The sequence below is a fragment of the Anopheles nili genome, chromosome 3 (assembly GCF_943737925.1).
Source record: "Anopheles nili chromosome 3, idAnoNiliSN_F5_01, whole genome shotgun sequence".
Lineage (NCBI taxonomy): Eukaryota > Metazoa > Arthropoda > Insecta > Diptera > Culicidae > Anopheles > Anopheles nili.
This window is the reverse complement of record NC_071292.1, coordinates 19,937,501-19,955,055: the sequence shown is the minus strand read 5'-3', so window position 1 is coordinate 19,955,055 and position 17,555 is coordinate 19,937,501. Positions and strand designations below refer to the sequence as shown.

At 50.3% G+C, this 17,555-nt stretch overlaps 1 protein-coding gene across 1 annotated transcript in view; it reads left to right on the top strand.

The window, feature by feature from the left end:
- The first annotated feature begins 2,293 nt into the window (after positions 1-2,293).
- LOC128723230 (probable G-protein coupled receptor 158) overlaps positions 2,294-17,555 on the top strand; it is a 23,932-nt gene continuing 8,670 nt past the window's right edge. The window contains exons 1-6 of the mRNA XM_053816948.1: positions 2,294-3,006; positions 5,633-5,872; positions 5,953-6,127; positions 6,211-6,279; positions 11,664-12,092; positions 12,162-12,356. Of these exons, the coding sequence (XP_053672923.1) occupies positions 2,309-3,006; positions 5,633-5,872; positions 5,953-6,127; positions 6,211-6,279; positions 11,664-12,092; positions 12,162-12,356 (1,806 nt within the window). The 5' untranslated portion in view covers positions 2,294-2,308. The remainder of the gene's footprint in view (positions 3,007-5,632; positions 5,873-5,952; positions 6,128-6,210; positions 6,280-11,663; positions 12,093-12,161; positions 12,357-17,555) is intronic.

Sequence of the window (17,555 nt, the reverse complement as noted above, 5' to 3'; positions counted from 1 at the left end):
TCGCACACGGGGCGCTCCACGGAGTAGGATGGGCGAAATTGGCTTACATAAAACCCCACCAGCTTCCGGGCGACCGCTGCCATAAGGAGTTTGGGTTCTATTCGCCTCCCAAAACGCATCCGCAAGGGACCCGTCCTGGGGGCCTCGTGAGGAATGTGAAGAATGCGCCCTGGGTCACTCGTGGATGGATTTGGAGAAAGTGAAAGGTCCACTGGATCCCTTTTTGCTCGGGGAAAGACAAGAAACGGAGCTGGGACTGAAGCCGCCTTGTTTTCGTTTCGGCTTTAAGGACAACAACACACAACTTTATCTGTCGAGGAGAAGCGAGAAAGGAGATGCGAGAGAAATTAAAGGGACGGCACCTACCTCCCAGGGGGAAAACCCTAGGCACCCAACAAAACTTTCCCTTCGGGTCTTGGGAAGGTCCTTTCCGCAAAAAAAAACGCCGGCACCTGATGGTCGAAGGTCCTGCACCATGCGCACGATCCTACAAGGGATGACAAATGACAAGCCTGTCAGCATGATGCATGATTGGGATGTATTTACTTCTAACGGTTCGTTAGAGCCCCGGCAACCGAGATGGGAAAGGCCCCTTTCGGTTCTTTCCCAATCGAACCAAGGTTCGGGCCGGGAATGTGGAAGGCCCCGAAAGGACCCACGAAAATTACGTGTTCCCGGGTCGAGAAGGATTTCGAGATCCTTCTCCTTTGATGTAGGCCGCAAAAGGGTCGAGCGGGTGTAAACGAATCAATCTAGCACGCATGCACGACACGATAAACTTATCAATGGTGTGTGTGTGTGTGATTAAGAATGGATGCAAGCTAACTATCATAATTTGTTTTAAATAGCGCGCGCGTGAGAAGAGTGAAAGAGAGTTACGATCCCGAGAACTTTGGGAATAACTTTCCCCAAAAGCGCTTCATATTTCCCTTGGATCTTCCAACCCGGTTTCAGCTCGCGAGGGATCGGAAATGAGTGTTTCCCCGGCAAACCATTTAGCTAATCGGCCAGTAGCATTGCATTTCGGCATAATTAATGGCACATTCGAGTCCGCGAGCACCGGTTTTCCCTACCCTACGGACGGTAATTGCCACTTTGACGAACTCCACTTTCCACAACGATGCCACGGAGCCAACGACTCAAGATGGCTGCTAAACGAGCCACACCACCACGGTGTGCTCATTTATGAAACGGCTTTGTTCCAGCTCGACCCATTCAACCGATGGCTTGAAAGCGTGGTTTCGATTTTGGGGCATAAATCTTTCATGAATTCACCCCACCACAGCTTGGAGTAAAGGGAGGATGGAACCATTCGGTTCGATTCGTAAAGCATCGAATTTTCCACCCCGCTTAGCACACCGCTTTTATCTCCTTCAAGCGTGTGCTAAATCCTACCGTTTGAAAGGCACCACGGTGTTTGGCACGAAATCCGCCACCTTGGAGACCGGCTCAACTTTGTCCCCAGCGTGGGTTGGTTTGCTTTCGCGCAGGTTTTCGCTAAAACCGAACGGGGGAAAGATTAACGTCCGCCTGCCGGGCTGTCGTTCCTTTGCCGAGCGTACTTTTGCTGGGCTAGCCGGCTTTCTCGGGAAAACGTGTCACAAGCGATTACGGATAGAGCGCTCGATGCGGGAACTAATGGCGATGCTCACCAGGCACTTTGGCACTCTCGAAGCTCCGGGGGACATTTTCCAGATCCGCGCGTTCGCTTCAAACACAGGGAAAACGGTGTGCGAGTGAACGGACAAAACACACGTACCGCGTGTTAACGGCTCGATCATTAACGCAAACGAGCTGGGGAGGACCTCCCGCGTACCTTTCGGGCACTGTGGAATCGTTAGTTTTTGGCTTTGGCTCGAGAGCTCATCGAGCGTGAGATATTATCCGTTTTGCCGTTTTTGGCCCCCGGAGATGGTGTAAGAAGATTGCGTTGCACGATACGGCACGTGTGTTCGTGTTTCGATTGTTGACAGCCACAGCTATGGAATGTGATTTATTTATTACGCTATCGTGGGTGGGAAATTCATATCTTGCCATATAATCGTAAAGGTATTAAATGCTCCTGAGATCGCAAGCGCCTGAATGTATGCAATAGGAAAACATTCAAATGATTGTATACCAAAAATCGATCATTTTCCCACCTCGTAGGGAAAATGCAATTTTTTTCATTTCGTTTTCCACAACTCCTGCTTTCATCTTACTCATTCTCCCACTCGATCAACTAATTCACCCATCTGCTTGTTCCACGTCGCCCACAGATGCGCAGCACAGCTATCCATCGCCATACCCAGCTCAAGAAACACCGGTGATGGGTCATCGTCATCATCATCGCCACCACCATCACCCGGTCCGCCATGATCAGCTGTCCGACCGCCGCGTCACCGCACCTTCCCCCCACCAAGCCACACCCTGCCGATGGCTCATCATCGGGCTCATCTCGCTGCTGGCAAGCTCCGGCCACGGTCTCGAACAGGAGCCTCAAGCGGACCAACAACAGCCGCCCACGTCCCAGCAGCAGGCCACCTCGACCGCCAGCCCAACGCTGCCACCATGCGAGCAGCGCGCTCTCGACGAACTCCCACCCGATCCGTTCTACGACGTTTCGGACATAACGATCGGGGCCGCGAAATCCTTCGCCGATTTCCTTGGCGCACGCAAAATCGACGGCACGGCCCGGAATGACCGCAAATTCGCGCTTGCCCGTGAAAAAGCGAACGAGCTAGCGAGCAGCGTCCTAAAGCAGGACGATGGGCTACTGCTGGCGGTTGGCATCGCTTCGCCCCAGCTGCCATTGGCCGTGGTGCAGTTCCGCAATCAGATCGACGCCACTCACGCTAACCTGTCCGAGAGCAAGAACTTCCTGTCGACGTACTGGCGCGAGCTGGGCGTCGCCTGGAACCAATCCAACGGTTCCCAGTTTTGGGGTGTTCCGTTCCGTGATTGCGGACCGCTCTATGGCCGTTGGCTGTGGCCGTACAGCGTCACCATCGAATCGCAAGGTTACAAGTGAGTAGTTGGGTTGATTAGTTTGTGATTTTGCGCGAAATTGGACCACTTCCCGCTTGACTGTTGCCATTTCCAGCTGACGACCTTGAGCTGTGGTGATCCAACTTTTCCACCCACTAGCGGTTCGCATTCGCGCGTGTGTTCCCAGATTCCCGGGAGCTAGTCTCACGAAAATCCCCGACAGCTCGATCCCGGCCTTCAACGTGACGAGAACTTCACGGTTTTATCGATTTTAATCTCATTGCCTCCGCCGGTCGCTCTGGTCGCGATGTCACTGGTTACGGGGCACGCGGGCTAGAACGTAATTAGTTCCCGGAAACCCGCCCAACCGCCATCTTGGTTGACGTGAAATTACCCGCCCAACCGTCAGGCCCTCTTCCCCACGCCCATAAAGCGTGCCTAATCAGAGCCTGGGAGCCGTTCGGGATCGTTTGCGTTTCAATTACGGAAACGGGCTGCCATAAAAAAAAATGAGCAAACGGGAGCTAATGTCCGGGGGGAGGGTGGTTTTTTTTTTGTTATTTGGTCTCCCTGTTTTTCTGACCGCTTCGTTCGCTGCTCGAGACGTGCTAACTATCCGGATACGCACGGGGACGCTTTTCATTTGTGACTTCCTGCATTAATGAGCGCCAAAATGTAACCTCCGGGCGCCGGTGTCCAAGCGCCTTCGCACGCCAACACCGAGAGAAAGCACCGGCGTCCAGCGGAAAGCAGGAATAAATTAAACACAACGCGCGCGTGGAGCGTGTTTGTCGCCGGAACTGTCGGGCGGATGTGCTCGGAGCGTTTGTAACGGCACACGACTCTCACCGGTCTCCTGATCGTGCTGTTTCCTCTTTTTTTTTTGTATTCCTAGATACTTCTCTCCCTCTTTTGGGTCCTTTTTTTTTCCCCGCAGACAATTTTCCCCTTTAACGCTCCAAACGGTCCCGAGGAGTTAATTAACATTATTTCATCACTGCTCCAATCTCTGCCCCGTACTGAAGCTACTCGAGCTCGAATCAGCCCGGCGATTGACCATCCAGGATAACCGTTGCCCGGGGTAACGGACCGACCGGAACATGGTGCTTCAACTCGATTGTCCGGTGGCTGTTAGCTTTTTTTCTTCTTTTTTTCATGTTTAGAAGACCGAAGCAAGAAAGAAGTCCCTTTCTGCCCTTGCGCGGACTCTTCCCGGCGTACGATGCTTGAATTATGTTTGCATTTTATTTCACGAGGTAATCAACCCGTTTTTCTCCCTTTTTTTGTGAGACCAACTGGCTATGGTTTCTCTTTTTATTTTCCCTATTCTACCATCCTCCTCCGCTATCGAGGTTCGTTGTTTAATTTGCACGACCCGCCTGAACTGCGGCGAATGCTGCGGCAGATGCATAAAAAAGGTTTCCAAGCGCAAGACAAAATGGCTCCGTTCTAAGCTTAAAAATGGTAACGTATTATTAGTACCAGCTGACGCTTGCTCCACTAAATTATAGCTCGTGGTGGGGTGTGCTTTTGTTTTCTGCGAGCCCGTAATGAGGCATTTCAGCGGCATACATGGTCGCTTTTCAAACGGACAAACGTGTGCGTGGACCCGTGTTTGCGAGTGGTTTTTGCCGCACTCTACTCGGAATTGCAAAACGTCTAATTACGATACTGTCGTGCACACAACGTGGCCGAGGGGTTTTCACTTCCACCCAAGACGGGTTCGTGCCATTGTTCTGCTCACCAGCAATCCCCGCTCGGGTGGCCCTTTGGATTCCTCCCCCACGCCATCGAACGAGCGTTTATCCGACAACCATCACCGTAAAGCTTTTTCGTCTGTCCGTTGACCCGACCGTCCCGTCGTTCAGCGTTCCCTAACGCGCGCGGCCTTTTTCGGAGGTCTCTTTGTGTTGGGGAATGCTTTCCGGTCAGTCTAGTGGAAAACTGGCATCCCCTCGAAGGAGCTCACTGGGAAGGAAGGCGGAAAAAGCGGGCGCTGGCCGAAGGCCCATGGCTCTTACTTCTTATCGCACGGTGCGCAGAAATGTGCGGCAGCACACCAAAAAAAAAACCAAACGCACAAAACCAAGAGCGCCAGGAGAAAAAGGCGAGAGAAATGCTCAAGTTGATGATAAATATTTATCTGCCCCGGCCGTAACCACAAAAACCGACCGCACTGCAGTAGGGAAGGAGGATTTGTGTGCCGATGTGTGTGTGGTTAACGTTTGAGTTATTTGATTTTGTTTTGCAACGTTTTCACGCTCCAGCTACGATTGTCGGTGTGGGGTTTCCAGCGGCTCAGGATAGAGCACTGGCGTGCTGGCTACTGAGCAGTGTTAGATTATTTTATAATAGTTTTTTGTTGTTGCTTTTCCCGCCCACAACCATTCGTAAAGTAAGAATACTTTACTACCGAGCTGGGGTTGTAATTTTCTTAACCATTGAGGAATGAAATTATGAGAGGTTTTTTGCGGTATGCAGTATAAATATGCGAACCGTAGCTTATAAGCTCAGTGGGTAAAAAAATCTTCACTCACCCCAAGTACCTTCAGAATACGATGGAGGCGCCTGGTGGTTTGTAATTTTGCTCCATCCAAAAACAAAAAAGCTTTCTCGTACACCCGGAACACTTTCCTGACCGTTTTTTATTTCTCTTCCAAAACAGAATCGTCGCATCGGCGTTCATAGCAGCGGACGTGGACCAGTGCAATGACGCACTGGAGGCAATTTTTGGCCGACGGCACGTGTGCGATCGCGAGTCCACCTTTTGCCTGCTGTCGGAGCTGGACGCGTCGAAGCCCCGGGGCAAGTATACCTGCGTCTGCCGGCCCAACTACTACATTCCCAACGAGTCGATACAGGGCTTCTCGTCCGAGATAAACGATGGCAACATTACAAACTTTAGGTAGGTCGAGCCGTCGAAACTAGCTTCTCTTACACTCACTTCTCGTATCTCTGCTCTGTTCATTTTCTGCATTTTCACAGCTGCATTCCGTGCCCGAGTGCATGCGAGTGTGATTCGGCCGGGAGCTGCAGCAGTCCGGACGAGGACTTCAGCACCGAAACCCTCATGAAGGCGACGATCGGTACTATCTTAGGAGCTTGCATGCTTTGTTGTTTAGTGTTAGCGTTAATTGTGTTCCGTCAGCGGAAGTGCAAGGTAACGTGCGAATACTCAAATGCCCAATAATGCAAATGAAGGTCACGCTCGTTTCATACCGCTACCGCTTCTCCCATTCACAGACCATTGCCACCGGGATGTGGACCATTTTAGAGACAATTTTATTCGGCATTTTACTACTATATTTAGCGGTAAGTAGCACCACGCTCATTAGCACATTTTTCACGCTATCGATACAGTATGGTCAACCGATCAAACACGGCACACGGTAAACAAGCCATCGTTAGGCGAACAAATTAATGCACCTCCTGCCAACCGGCGCTTCCGGTGGCACAAAGTATCGAAATCACCGTGAAACCGTGGCCTGCTCAAACGAAATTAATTAGCGCATTAATAATTTACCCGCTTCCAGCGCCAAACGTGCCACGGTTGAGGGCAACCGCCTTCGGCTAAAAAAAAAAGCCAAACCATGATTAATAGTTCACTCCGGGCGCTTCAACGAGGCGGGAAAACAAATTATGAGAGGGCGATGGTACACACACACATACACAAAAACACAAGCTTCCAAAACGAAACTGTCATCAATATTTTCCATCCTCCCGTGGTGTCGCGTACACGTCGGGGAGAATTAATTTTCCCAAACCGAGCGTCCTCCTACACAATCTGCTTCGAGGCACGTTTGAAGCCCTTGGCGCAAGGAGGCAGATTTAACAAGACGGAAAAGGATTAAATAGGCCACGATAAAGTGAAACATCATCAAAAATTTAACTCCTTCCCGTGCGAGGCGAGGCTTCGCAAGCAGCCAAGCGTTTTTGGGAGGAAATGGAAAAGACGCGTTACGCTCCATCGGGTGGGATTAAAAATAGAAAAATGCGATCCTTCCTGGGGTATTTCACCGATGCGATTTTTTTGTTTGTTTCGCTCTCCCGCCCGGTAAAGTTTTGCCCAACAAAATAAAGGCAATGTGACACCGAGCCAGCGAGCTTTTCTCTTTTTTTTTTGGTGTCGTTTACTCCCACTCATTTTTTGGTCTCCCTTTGTTTTCGTGCATACTTGAGCAAAGTTGTGCGAGCGCACCATCAGGGAAGAAAATTTACTCGAAAAAAACAGGACACACACAAAAATGCGTCCCACGGCGGCCGAAACAACCCGCATCACCCGTTGGTCGGTCACGTGCCCTTGGCACCCGCCGTGTCCGGGTATTGTTCGACAACAATTTTAATCAAAAGTTTCCAGTCATCATTAAAGTTGCAGAATATGCTCGGCTAGGCGTGCCAGGCAAACCCCAACCCAAACCCAACCCAGTGTTCTAGACCGCGCACAGTGGGCCATGAAACTAGTTTTCCATTCGCGTCGTCAACGGCAACGGGTGCCGGTAATAATTATTGCCGGCCAATGCGACATCCGTGTCGGTTACGGGTGGATTGCTAATGCGCCACATCGCGCTAAAACACGTCCCCGCAGCGGATGATACCGATCGTGTTCGAGCACTGGTGGGCGGCAATGTGTACGTGGGATTTGTGAGGAAAATTAATCAGCATCCTCGGGAAGGATAGCGGACATTTTGGCTTTAAGCTAAAGAAACGTCACCACGCTTTAAATCCATTTACCGGTTGCTCTTTGTATTGCGCTCCATGGTTTACAGGATAGAGCTGTTGAGATAGAGAGTTGAATATAAAAAAAAACAAATGACTCATTCGTCTCCGAAAGGAGCTCAAAAGCAATTTCATCCTATGAAACTAGCAATTAAAAATAGTTTGACGTATCCATCGCAATGCTATTTAATAGACCTTTACGGTTGGTCCGTAAATTGCAATAAAACTAACATTGAAAACACATCAAACGCGGAGGAAAAGCTTGTTCAAAAGCTGTGCCTCAAATACAAAACCCACCCAAACGAACGCAACTCACAAAATGCGCCCTCAAGCGTATCGATGCCACCGTACAGCAACAAGTACCCATTTTCCAACTCGACAGCACCCACGCCCGAGAGGTCAGCGTTAATTTGCATGACTGCATTCGTTCGGTGGCAACACATGCCTAATTGCTTACGACACAGCTACCAGCCAATTACATGCAACTGAGGGCATCAACAACGAACTCGCCAAACAGCGACACGACAATCCGCGAGAGCGTCCATGCAGCGATCCACCCGTCCACAAACACACAACCGATGCGATGGAGCAAACACAAACAGTGTGCATCGGATGCATCGTGTGCACTATTTGCCGGGACCAACCACCACACACGGTGGCCGCAAACACACATACACGAACGGTGGGTTCTTAATTGAACGGGTACAATTTATTGAACCTTGGCCAATATTGACGGTTCCAATCGATTTGGTGCACTTGAGCGGTCGCAAACTCACCCTCAACGGTCTTCGATGACCAACACCACCACCACCAACACCAAGCTGTGGGATGGAAATGGCAAATGCATGGCGCGTCCGTGGAATGGAAATTAATTTATGACATGCCGATTAACATATTGATTTGATAAACCGCAGCTAATCAACGGGTGGGCAGATGATTGACATCGTAAGACGCAACCGGTCCAGCCACCTATCACAACCACAACCACAACGCATAATTTATCTTGACGAGTTAAGTGCTCCATTTCACCACGCGCCGGGCCTGGGGGCGCGGTTATCTTGTCGCGTTTGCATAATAATTTATTATCCCGCGGACGCTTTGCCGGGGGGCAGTAATCCGTGAAAAATCAGCCATTAAATCAGCGCGTAGCATTTTTCTCTGCTGCGTTGCGTAGGGGAGGAGGTGTTTTTTTTTCCCCCAATGTTTTGTTGCCTCTTTTTGCCGTGGAATCGTAAATCGTATTTATTTTGCACGGGAAGCGAGTGAGAAAAAAAACCCATGAGATACTTGTTTTCGAAGGCCTTTCAGTTGGTTCAGCCGAGAATTAGTTTTCCTACTCCAAAACCTCGCGTTTCAGCAACGAATTTCCTTTCAATTCGACAGACGGGTTAATCACAAAACTTCACGCGATACAGAAAGTGACAGCATGGACACGTACCGTTCACCGGCGATCACTGACAGCATCTTTGTTGCCAAGCTCTGTTGCCGTAACGTTCACATCCCCATTTATACCGCTTCCTAACCGGGCATTTTCTTTCCATTTTTTCTCCCGCCCCCAAGCTCATCATAAATTGACTATCCATCTCGGGCTGAAATCCATCCGCAAATTGAGGCTTTTGCTTGCCCACCTTCCTTCCCCTAGGACCGGCGATGCTTTCCTATCGGTTCCCTAAAGTAGCATGACTTGCCGGGCAACCGAGAGCGCCATTTACTTCATCCGTTTCCCGCCCCATGGGGATGGCTGACCATGATGAATGCCGTGCCACTAACTATCAGCGGCCGGGCCGCTGTTCAATCGACATTTTTAAGGAGTCATCGTTTTATATACCCTCTGTCTCACTCTCTCTCTCTCACTCTCTCTCTCTCTCTCTCTCTCTCTCGCATACGCAACACGCTCTCTATCTATCTTTCGCTGCTCGTCATTGCGTTCCGACCAAATAAACCTCGGGAAAGCTTTGGCACACCACCGAAAAGCTAGCTTGTTAACGGTGGGGGAGCTAGATTTTCGCACACAAAAGCAGCTGGAAGCCTGGTTTCCCTGGTTGTGGGGATGTGCGGCCACGCTGGTGCCGAAAATAGCAGGAGAAATAGCAACGAAAACATAATTTGAGCAGTATGTCAATAAATTTTAGCCAGCTATATCATGCGCTCGCCATGAGATTTACTTTTATCTGGCACGGGGAACCAAACACACACACGCACACAAAAGGGAAACGTTGGCTTTCCTGCTTCGCGTGCGGCGTGTCGTCTTCTTGCCCTGCCCCATCGATTCGAATGGCAGTTTGAGAGTGTTACCCGGAAAGGCTCACACACAAAAAAAAAAGTGAGGGAATCGAGTGGAAAATATGCTTTCTCGCGAAGGGATGCTTTAGCTGCCGTCCCGGCAATCGATAACGGGACGTCTCCTACCCCGGGATCGGCAGGCCGGGATTTGATCGATTTTCTGTTCGGTTCGATATATTTTACGAGACGCTCAATCGTGCCGTTGTTCGAACCACAGGAAGTGGTTGAGTTTTCTTCGGAACCGCGAGTTGATTTACTGTTAGTAAATCGCAGCGTTTGTTGAAACTGACAGCACAATAAACGAGATGCGATGAACGTTTGCTCTAATGATATCGAAAGTATGCAGCAAATCGTACAAATATTATTCAAAATGTATCTCCGAACTCAAAACCCTTTTTTGGAGTGTGCGGAAAAGCCATTAAATGTTCGTGCCCTACCGCGTTTGCATTCAAATTGCGAATTTAATAACTGGATCGCGAGACGCGCTCTCGTTCGGGGTTCCGTTTTTTGCAAAATGTGCAACACTCTAATGGAGAGAGAAAAAAACGAAGAAGGGTTTTTTTATCCTTTCCTTTCCCACCACCGGCGGTATCGATTTCAAAGGAGAAAACCACGCTGCCTTTCGTATGATGAGCGCGGAAAGGAAAAAAAAGACGAACCTAAAACGAACCCGCAGTTATCACCTGACAGCGCAATCACTCTTGCGGCCACAAACGGATTCAATTTGCGATTGATTTTTCCCGCGTCAAAGCGAGTGCCGCGTGAAGCGCATTTATGCACTGACGCGGTGATGGCGACCAGGAATTTATATCTTTGAAAGCGAGCAACCAAAAAAAAAAAGCGAACCACGCACCAAAAGGGCGATAATGATGTCACTCGGCGGCAAACCGTAACGATGCGCTGACAGTGACGAACGTCCGGGTTGGGTCGGAAAATTCACCGATCTGACGGTGGAAAATGCCACGCATCAACGCCCCGTCGCAATGCAGCCCAGAGCGACCTGGCCGGGAAAGTAGAAGCCGGTATAGCTTCCCTTTTTCCTCCGCGGCTTCTTCTTTTTGGTCCCACCATTTCCAATCTTAACTACATTTCATTTTATTGCTTCCTATTCGACGAATGATTTATGGCTTGATCCGCAGGCGGTGAGGGTTCTTGCAAAAACGAAAGAGCGGAAAAGGTTTTTTCTTTCTCAACCTCTCACCAAGTTGACACAGTTATGCATATTCTCGAGCCGGACAGGCTTGGCTTTTTCTTCGGCCGAGTACCACGAGTAGACCAACAAACCTTCCAATATGCGAGCTGGAATGGAGCGCACGGGAAAAAAAAAAGAACTTTTTCCCCTGCAGACTGTCTGGCGGCGGAGTTCGTTGGCTCGGAGGCATAAAGAAAAGATATTTGTATTTGCTTTCGCTATTCATGAAAAACAACCATAAACGAGGGCAATGAAACGGCAACGTCAATAGAGCCCGGGAACGCTACAAGCCTGAAGTGTTGTTGAAAAATATTTCACTTGCTTTTAATATCATTCGGGGCAATAACATACATACACACAGCACCAAGGTTCGTGGGTTGGGAATCGTTAAATAACTGAATATTTGTCCCCATTTTTTTTTGCAACGCATTTGGCAAGCGTAGAAGCTTCCGCACATCCTCGGTATGAGTTTATACCTACTAATGCACTACCTTACCGCTCACAGGTTGCGCTACACTTCCTGCAGGCGTCAACCTTGCGGTGCCTGCTGGAACCGTGGTGCCGCGAGTTGGGCTTCATCATCTGCTACGGTGCGATCGTGCTGAAGCTGTACCGGCACCTGGTGGAGTTCCGCACCCGTAAAGCTCATCGATGGGTTGTGAGAGATCTCGATCTGCTGCGCTACCTGTGCGCCATGATCGTCGCGGTGCTGTGCTATCTGGCCGCCTTCACCGCGACCAGTCTCGACTTTCTGCAGTACAGCGAGCTGGTGTGGCAGATGGACCAACCGCAGTCGATGGACGCCGAACAGGTCGCGTCCAACATGTGCCGCCCACTGCGCTGGGACTACGTAACCGAGGCCGGTGAGCTGTTGATCCTTGGTTTCGGGCTTCAACTCGCTATCGCCAGTCGCAACGCCAACACGCAGTTTCGGGTGAGTTCCAGGGCTTGCGAGAGGAGGACCAAAAAGAAAAGGACACCTAACGCCCTGCTTCATCCACAGGAACGCCAATTTCTGGTCGCATCGATCCTGATCGAGTTTCTCGTCTCGTCCACGTTCTACATACTGCGCTTCTGGTACTTGGAGGAGTTCAATCCGTCTACGCTGTTTTTGGCCCTGTTCGTGCGCTCGCAGCTAACCAACACCGTGACGCTGGGGTTGATCTTTCTGCCCAAGCTCTGGTACCAGCACAAGCAGGTAAATGTCAGCGCGCGTCAGCTTTTCCCGCTCCCGCTCCCGCTGTCCGATCCTCGTTCCCGCTGTCCGCTTTTCCGCTTCCTTTTTTCTTTTTTTTACGCCCGAGCATTTGTTTTTTTCCGTTCACTGTTTCAGTTCACTTCTTTTGTTCCGTTTTTGTACACCCCCCTATCCCCGTTGTTCCGAACCCGTGGAAATGGCGCGGTCAATTTTCCTGGCCGGTCGATCGGTGAAAAAGGAGAGTGCTTCGTTTGCGCTCTGGTGTGCTGAAATCGGATACTTGTGCGAGCCACATATTCGAGCACACTCGCGAACTTCAAGTTACACAAATTTTCCACTCCATTTTCCACCGCCTCCATGGTCCGCCCACGCCTCCCAAATGCTCCCATTCCTGTTGCCCGCGATACTCGCGATCTCATGCGCCGCTAAAAACAGTCAAAAAAGGGAACCGAAACTGCGAACTAGCACCTCTGCGCTACATGTTGTACCTGTTCGTCCATTATTCGTTAGCATTCGCATACGTGTTGTTCGATCTTTTCGTTCGCCTTTCGCGGGGTTTACCACCCACCTGGCGTGCACGTACCATGAGTGTCACTGTATGTGCGCGTATGTGCGCCCGTAGCATTTGTTACTGTAAATATCCATCCATCCATGCCCTGCCCGAAGTTGTCATCCCAACAAACGCCCATTTTGTACACATGAGAGTAACACGTCATCCGCGCTGGCCTGCTGGCAAACGAAGGACATGTGCACAGGATGTGCACCATCGTGGGAGGTGCGTTAGAGCGCTCGGAAAAGCACACCACGGGATGCTGGATATAGAAAAACCCAGCGCCCCCAACCATCTTCGCAACGCTTCCGAGTTGAGTTCATTCGCGGGGCGCTTTCCCGCCAGGGGTTTTTGTTTTTCCCCACTCGCCATTAATTAACTGCAAATGCTGCGGCACTTTCCGCTGCTCGCTCACAAGCTAATTATTTCGGCATCAACGGTCCCTTCGGTACCGGGTACGCAAGGCGCCCGGCAACCGTTCGTCCTTGCTGCCAGCGTGAATCGTTATGTCATCGCATTATTCTTCGCAAGCTGCCACACGAACGAGCAGCGAGCAGCGAGATGTAATGCTTACCGGCTGGGTAGAGCTTGGTTTTTTTTTGTGTAGGTTATGTCTCCTCCAACCCCAAAAGAGCCATTTTCTTTTTCTTTTTTTGACGGAGGGACAAACGCAAACCCCACCCCGAGGGGTGTCTCATGAAAACGCGAATTTCTTCACCGCTACGGCCTCGATGGCTTACGGTTTTTTCATTTATCTCTTCCTTCTTCCGGTTCGAGGGCCGCGAAGAGAGAGAGAGAGAGAGAGCGAGAAGCTTTTTTATGAATATCCCCGGGAGCCATTTTTTCCCCCTTCTCCGTCTCCTTCGCTTCTCTTGAATAGTTAATGATTTAACAATTTCTGTTCCTTTTTCTTGCGCCGATTTTCGCAAATGGTCACTTTTGTTTTCGTTTTTTCGTTTTGTTCGCAATCAAAACAGGCCTTTACAATGACGCACAAAGCGGTCCTTTTTGGTAGGTCTTTTTTGCTCTCGACGCCACCGCTCAGCTAAGAAGCGTGTGTCTTTGCAGGCACTAATCTTCCGGATTTTAAAATGAGTGCGCACAATTTTTCTACCCATCTCCCCACTTCCCGTCCATCGCTTCGGTGGAGGGAAACAAAAATGGTGGCCACCTTCCCATGGGGCGGTGGATTAAGCCAACAGACCCCGGTGCTTTCTTATCTCATCATCGTCACACGCTTCCTTCTGTCATCTGTCACCCAGGCCACCCCATAATGGGGGTTGAAAATACGGGCAGTACGAGGAAGCTACAGAATGAAAAACAAATTGAACCACTTATTTACAAAATCTCGCTCCTCCCTCTTCACGTGGGGTGGGAAACCGGCAAGATGGCGCCCGGGGTGGCCAAAGACCGGGGTCTAGTTGTTTACTGGCACAGGCCCACGCTGTCAAAGCCAGGCCAGGATGTTGCTTTTGATTCATCGTTATCAAGATAGCGCGGTGGTGGTAAATAAACCCGGCCCTTGGGCGAAATCAAACCATAATCCGAAGTGAGACGGACCCGAGGAAGTGTACCGGAAGTGGCCGGTTTCCACCGACGGCGTATGTGCGCGATGCCACGCGCCAAGATATATCACTGGCACGACTGGTTAGTTGATTCTTTCCCTGCTTCACGTGGCGTATGCGTCAATTACGGAAGCGAGCCGTCCGAGATTCGAGACGCGAGTTGACAAATGCTTCACAACGGGACGCGATGCGCAAATCGAGAGAAATTGATTGCGTGCTTATTGGACCGGAAGCGAGCGCTCGCGTACGCCCTCCGTTGGCTTTGAAGGTGGTACTCGTCGCTGAAGGTGTTTGATTTTAATTAGGACGCTCAAACAACGCGAGCAGGGGTGCACTTGATTACTGGTTCCATCGTGAACGTGGCGTGATTCGAGTGGCATTGGAAGCTCTTGAGCAAAACTAAAGCTCGTGTCTGTTAGCTCGAAGGGTAGGGTTTTAACGAACAAGCAAGCCGGTTGCGTTGCTATGGAGATTTACTTCATTCGCGTCAGTAAGACGTCAGACGTCTTTGAGCGTCTGACAGTCACAAATGCTTTAAATTCGTCAATGCCCGGTGAATGAGTTTGAATTTGGGCACTGCTTATTAACGCAACACGGCTCGTAGAAAACTAACTTTTCGTTCAATTTTTCCGCTCCCTTTTTATGCCCGGTGTGTTGTGGAAACTTTGTTTTATGGCCTTTCTTCTGACCGAAACGCCAACCGCAAATCCCCCAGCAAAGGCAGCAAAACGGATAAGCGGCATGTGTCTTGGACGAACTTTTCGCTAAAGCGACGTGACAAAAGAGGCCCAAACTCACGCCCGATCGATAAATATCCCTTGTTCACGCCATCTCCGCGGTGATGCCATTGAGATGAACTGACAGGGGAGAGGAGAGGGGGGAAAAAAAACTTTCCCATTTCCGTTTCCGCTTCCCGCGCAAAACAAAACGTATCCAATCAGTGGCTTCAGCGAAAGCGGTTTGCCATTTATCGGATCGGTGCACTTTGCACGCGGCCCCTTCACGTTCCGCTGTGCCGAAGGGCGTGCCATTTTCCGGAAAAGCACGCGAGCACTGACAAACTGTGCCTCGACAGCGGAACCGGAAGTTTTACCAGGAGCCGCGATGGGTGGTAAGGTGGTAAAAACGGGCGTAAATCCGCCTCTTCATCCTGCTCGATGGAGGCGCCTAAGTGACAACCGAAGCCACGGAGCGAGTTCGTGCAATGTCTCCCAAATTGCGGACTTTGCAATGAAGAGCCAAATTGGATCTTCATTATCCCGTCCGCCGTCACGCCGCACCCGTTAAACCCGTCGTGCCCGGAACGATAATCCGGGATAAATGTGTAATTTAACACTTTGCACATACTCGCTCGAACAGCTCTCGGTTCCCGGTTACAAATCTCGGCAAGTCGCGGGTCGCTTGGCAGCAAACTCGTTCGAAAAACTTCCCGAAACACACACACACACACCCATAGAAACTGTGCGATTTTCCACCGTCCGACGGGCACTTCCGGGTTCCGGCTTCGATGCTCACGAACCCGCTTCGCCCGGATCCCGGTGCCCGGTGCTCGGTGGTGTATCTTGGGAGTTTTATTAAATTACATAAATCATGAGAGCAAAATTCAATCGCCGGCACATGTCGGCCGGCGTCGCCCGCGAGATTTAATACCGAACGAGCGACTGAAACTGAGCAACTTCCACGAAACACGGAGCGAGCAGAAGAGGCTCGAAACGGACGAAGAACGGTGAAAACTTGTTCGTCGGAATCCTAATCAAATTTTCATGACAATAAACTTCGTACTGTTGCGCATCTCGAGCTGCCCCGTCAGGTATCGTACCATCGAAAGCTGAGCCGACGAAAGGCGACGGTGTAAGGGATAAAAGAAATCGCGAGTCGAAAGGAAAAACACCCCCCCGATGTGCCCGGGTGGGGAAGATCCTTTTTTGTTGCCTTTGCCACCCCATCTGCCCGTCTTTTTGTCGTTTTCCACGTCCGATTGTCACCTGGTGCCGATTTGCGGAACATCGTCCTTGTCGACATCGAGGTCGTACCGGGAACTCGTTATGCAGCCATCGCACCCGGAGCCGTCTTCCTACGGCGCACCGGTTGCGATTTGGATAATGAAAGGTCGCGGTATCGTGCTTTCCCGGGAACTTTTCCGAACACGAGAGCGAGTTCGTATCCGTTTGGAGGGGGCGGGGCATTTTATTTGTTTCCGTCCACGCTCGAAAGCATCTGCTGGCGAATACACGCGGAAAACTGGCGGAAAATGCACGCGTACGGCAAGCATATTGCGTTTTCATTACCCATCGGTGCCAGCTGCTGCCGTTGCGGAGACCCTGCGTGCCGAGTTGCATTAAGCATCGTAGAAAGAGCTGACAAAAGCCCCCGGGGTCCAGCAGTTTACTTGGGGTGGTGTAAAATATGCACGCTGCAAAGCTCGCTACACGTTTATTGCGATAATCTACACGCGTTCCAGCGTGCGTCGGTGTGTTTGGCAGGTTGGGTGGGTGGAAAATTGAAATTCTCAAACCGTAGCGTTGTGAGCGTTACATTCCAGAGACTCAATAACAGCAGGAGATTTTGGGCGGAGGCGTACTTTCGCATTGCGTTGTATACAATATGTTGAATGATATTCATTCGCCAACCGAAATGGCAATTATTTTCCCAGTTGGAATTTTCATATTTGATAGTTAAAATCGGTCAATTGAGCTGTTGTGTCCGTTATTTTGCGGTTTAAAATTAAATCAATTTTTATATTTGTCATTCTCCAGTACCAGTTATTATATCTATTCGCATTTGTACTATACCTGCGTGCAATTTTGGAACACATTAGCAGCTTATCCTGCCGGCGCCTCACTACGAGGATGCTAGCTATCCTGTTTGGATCACACTTCTCCGATCGTTTGGCTTACGGCTGCTTTGAGCACATTTCGTAGCAGTAAGTGAAGCACTTCGTTTGCGATTTACGAGAGCTTTGTTTGACATTGACAAACCGATCTTTCCAGCGTCGCACTCGAAGTAACACCTGTATTATCCGACAACACGCATTCTCGAGAACGCACCTTCTCACAACGCGGTGCCTTACTCACTCACTCACTC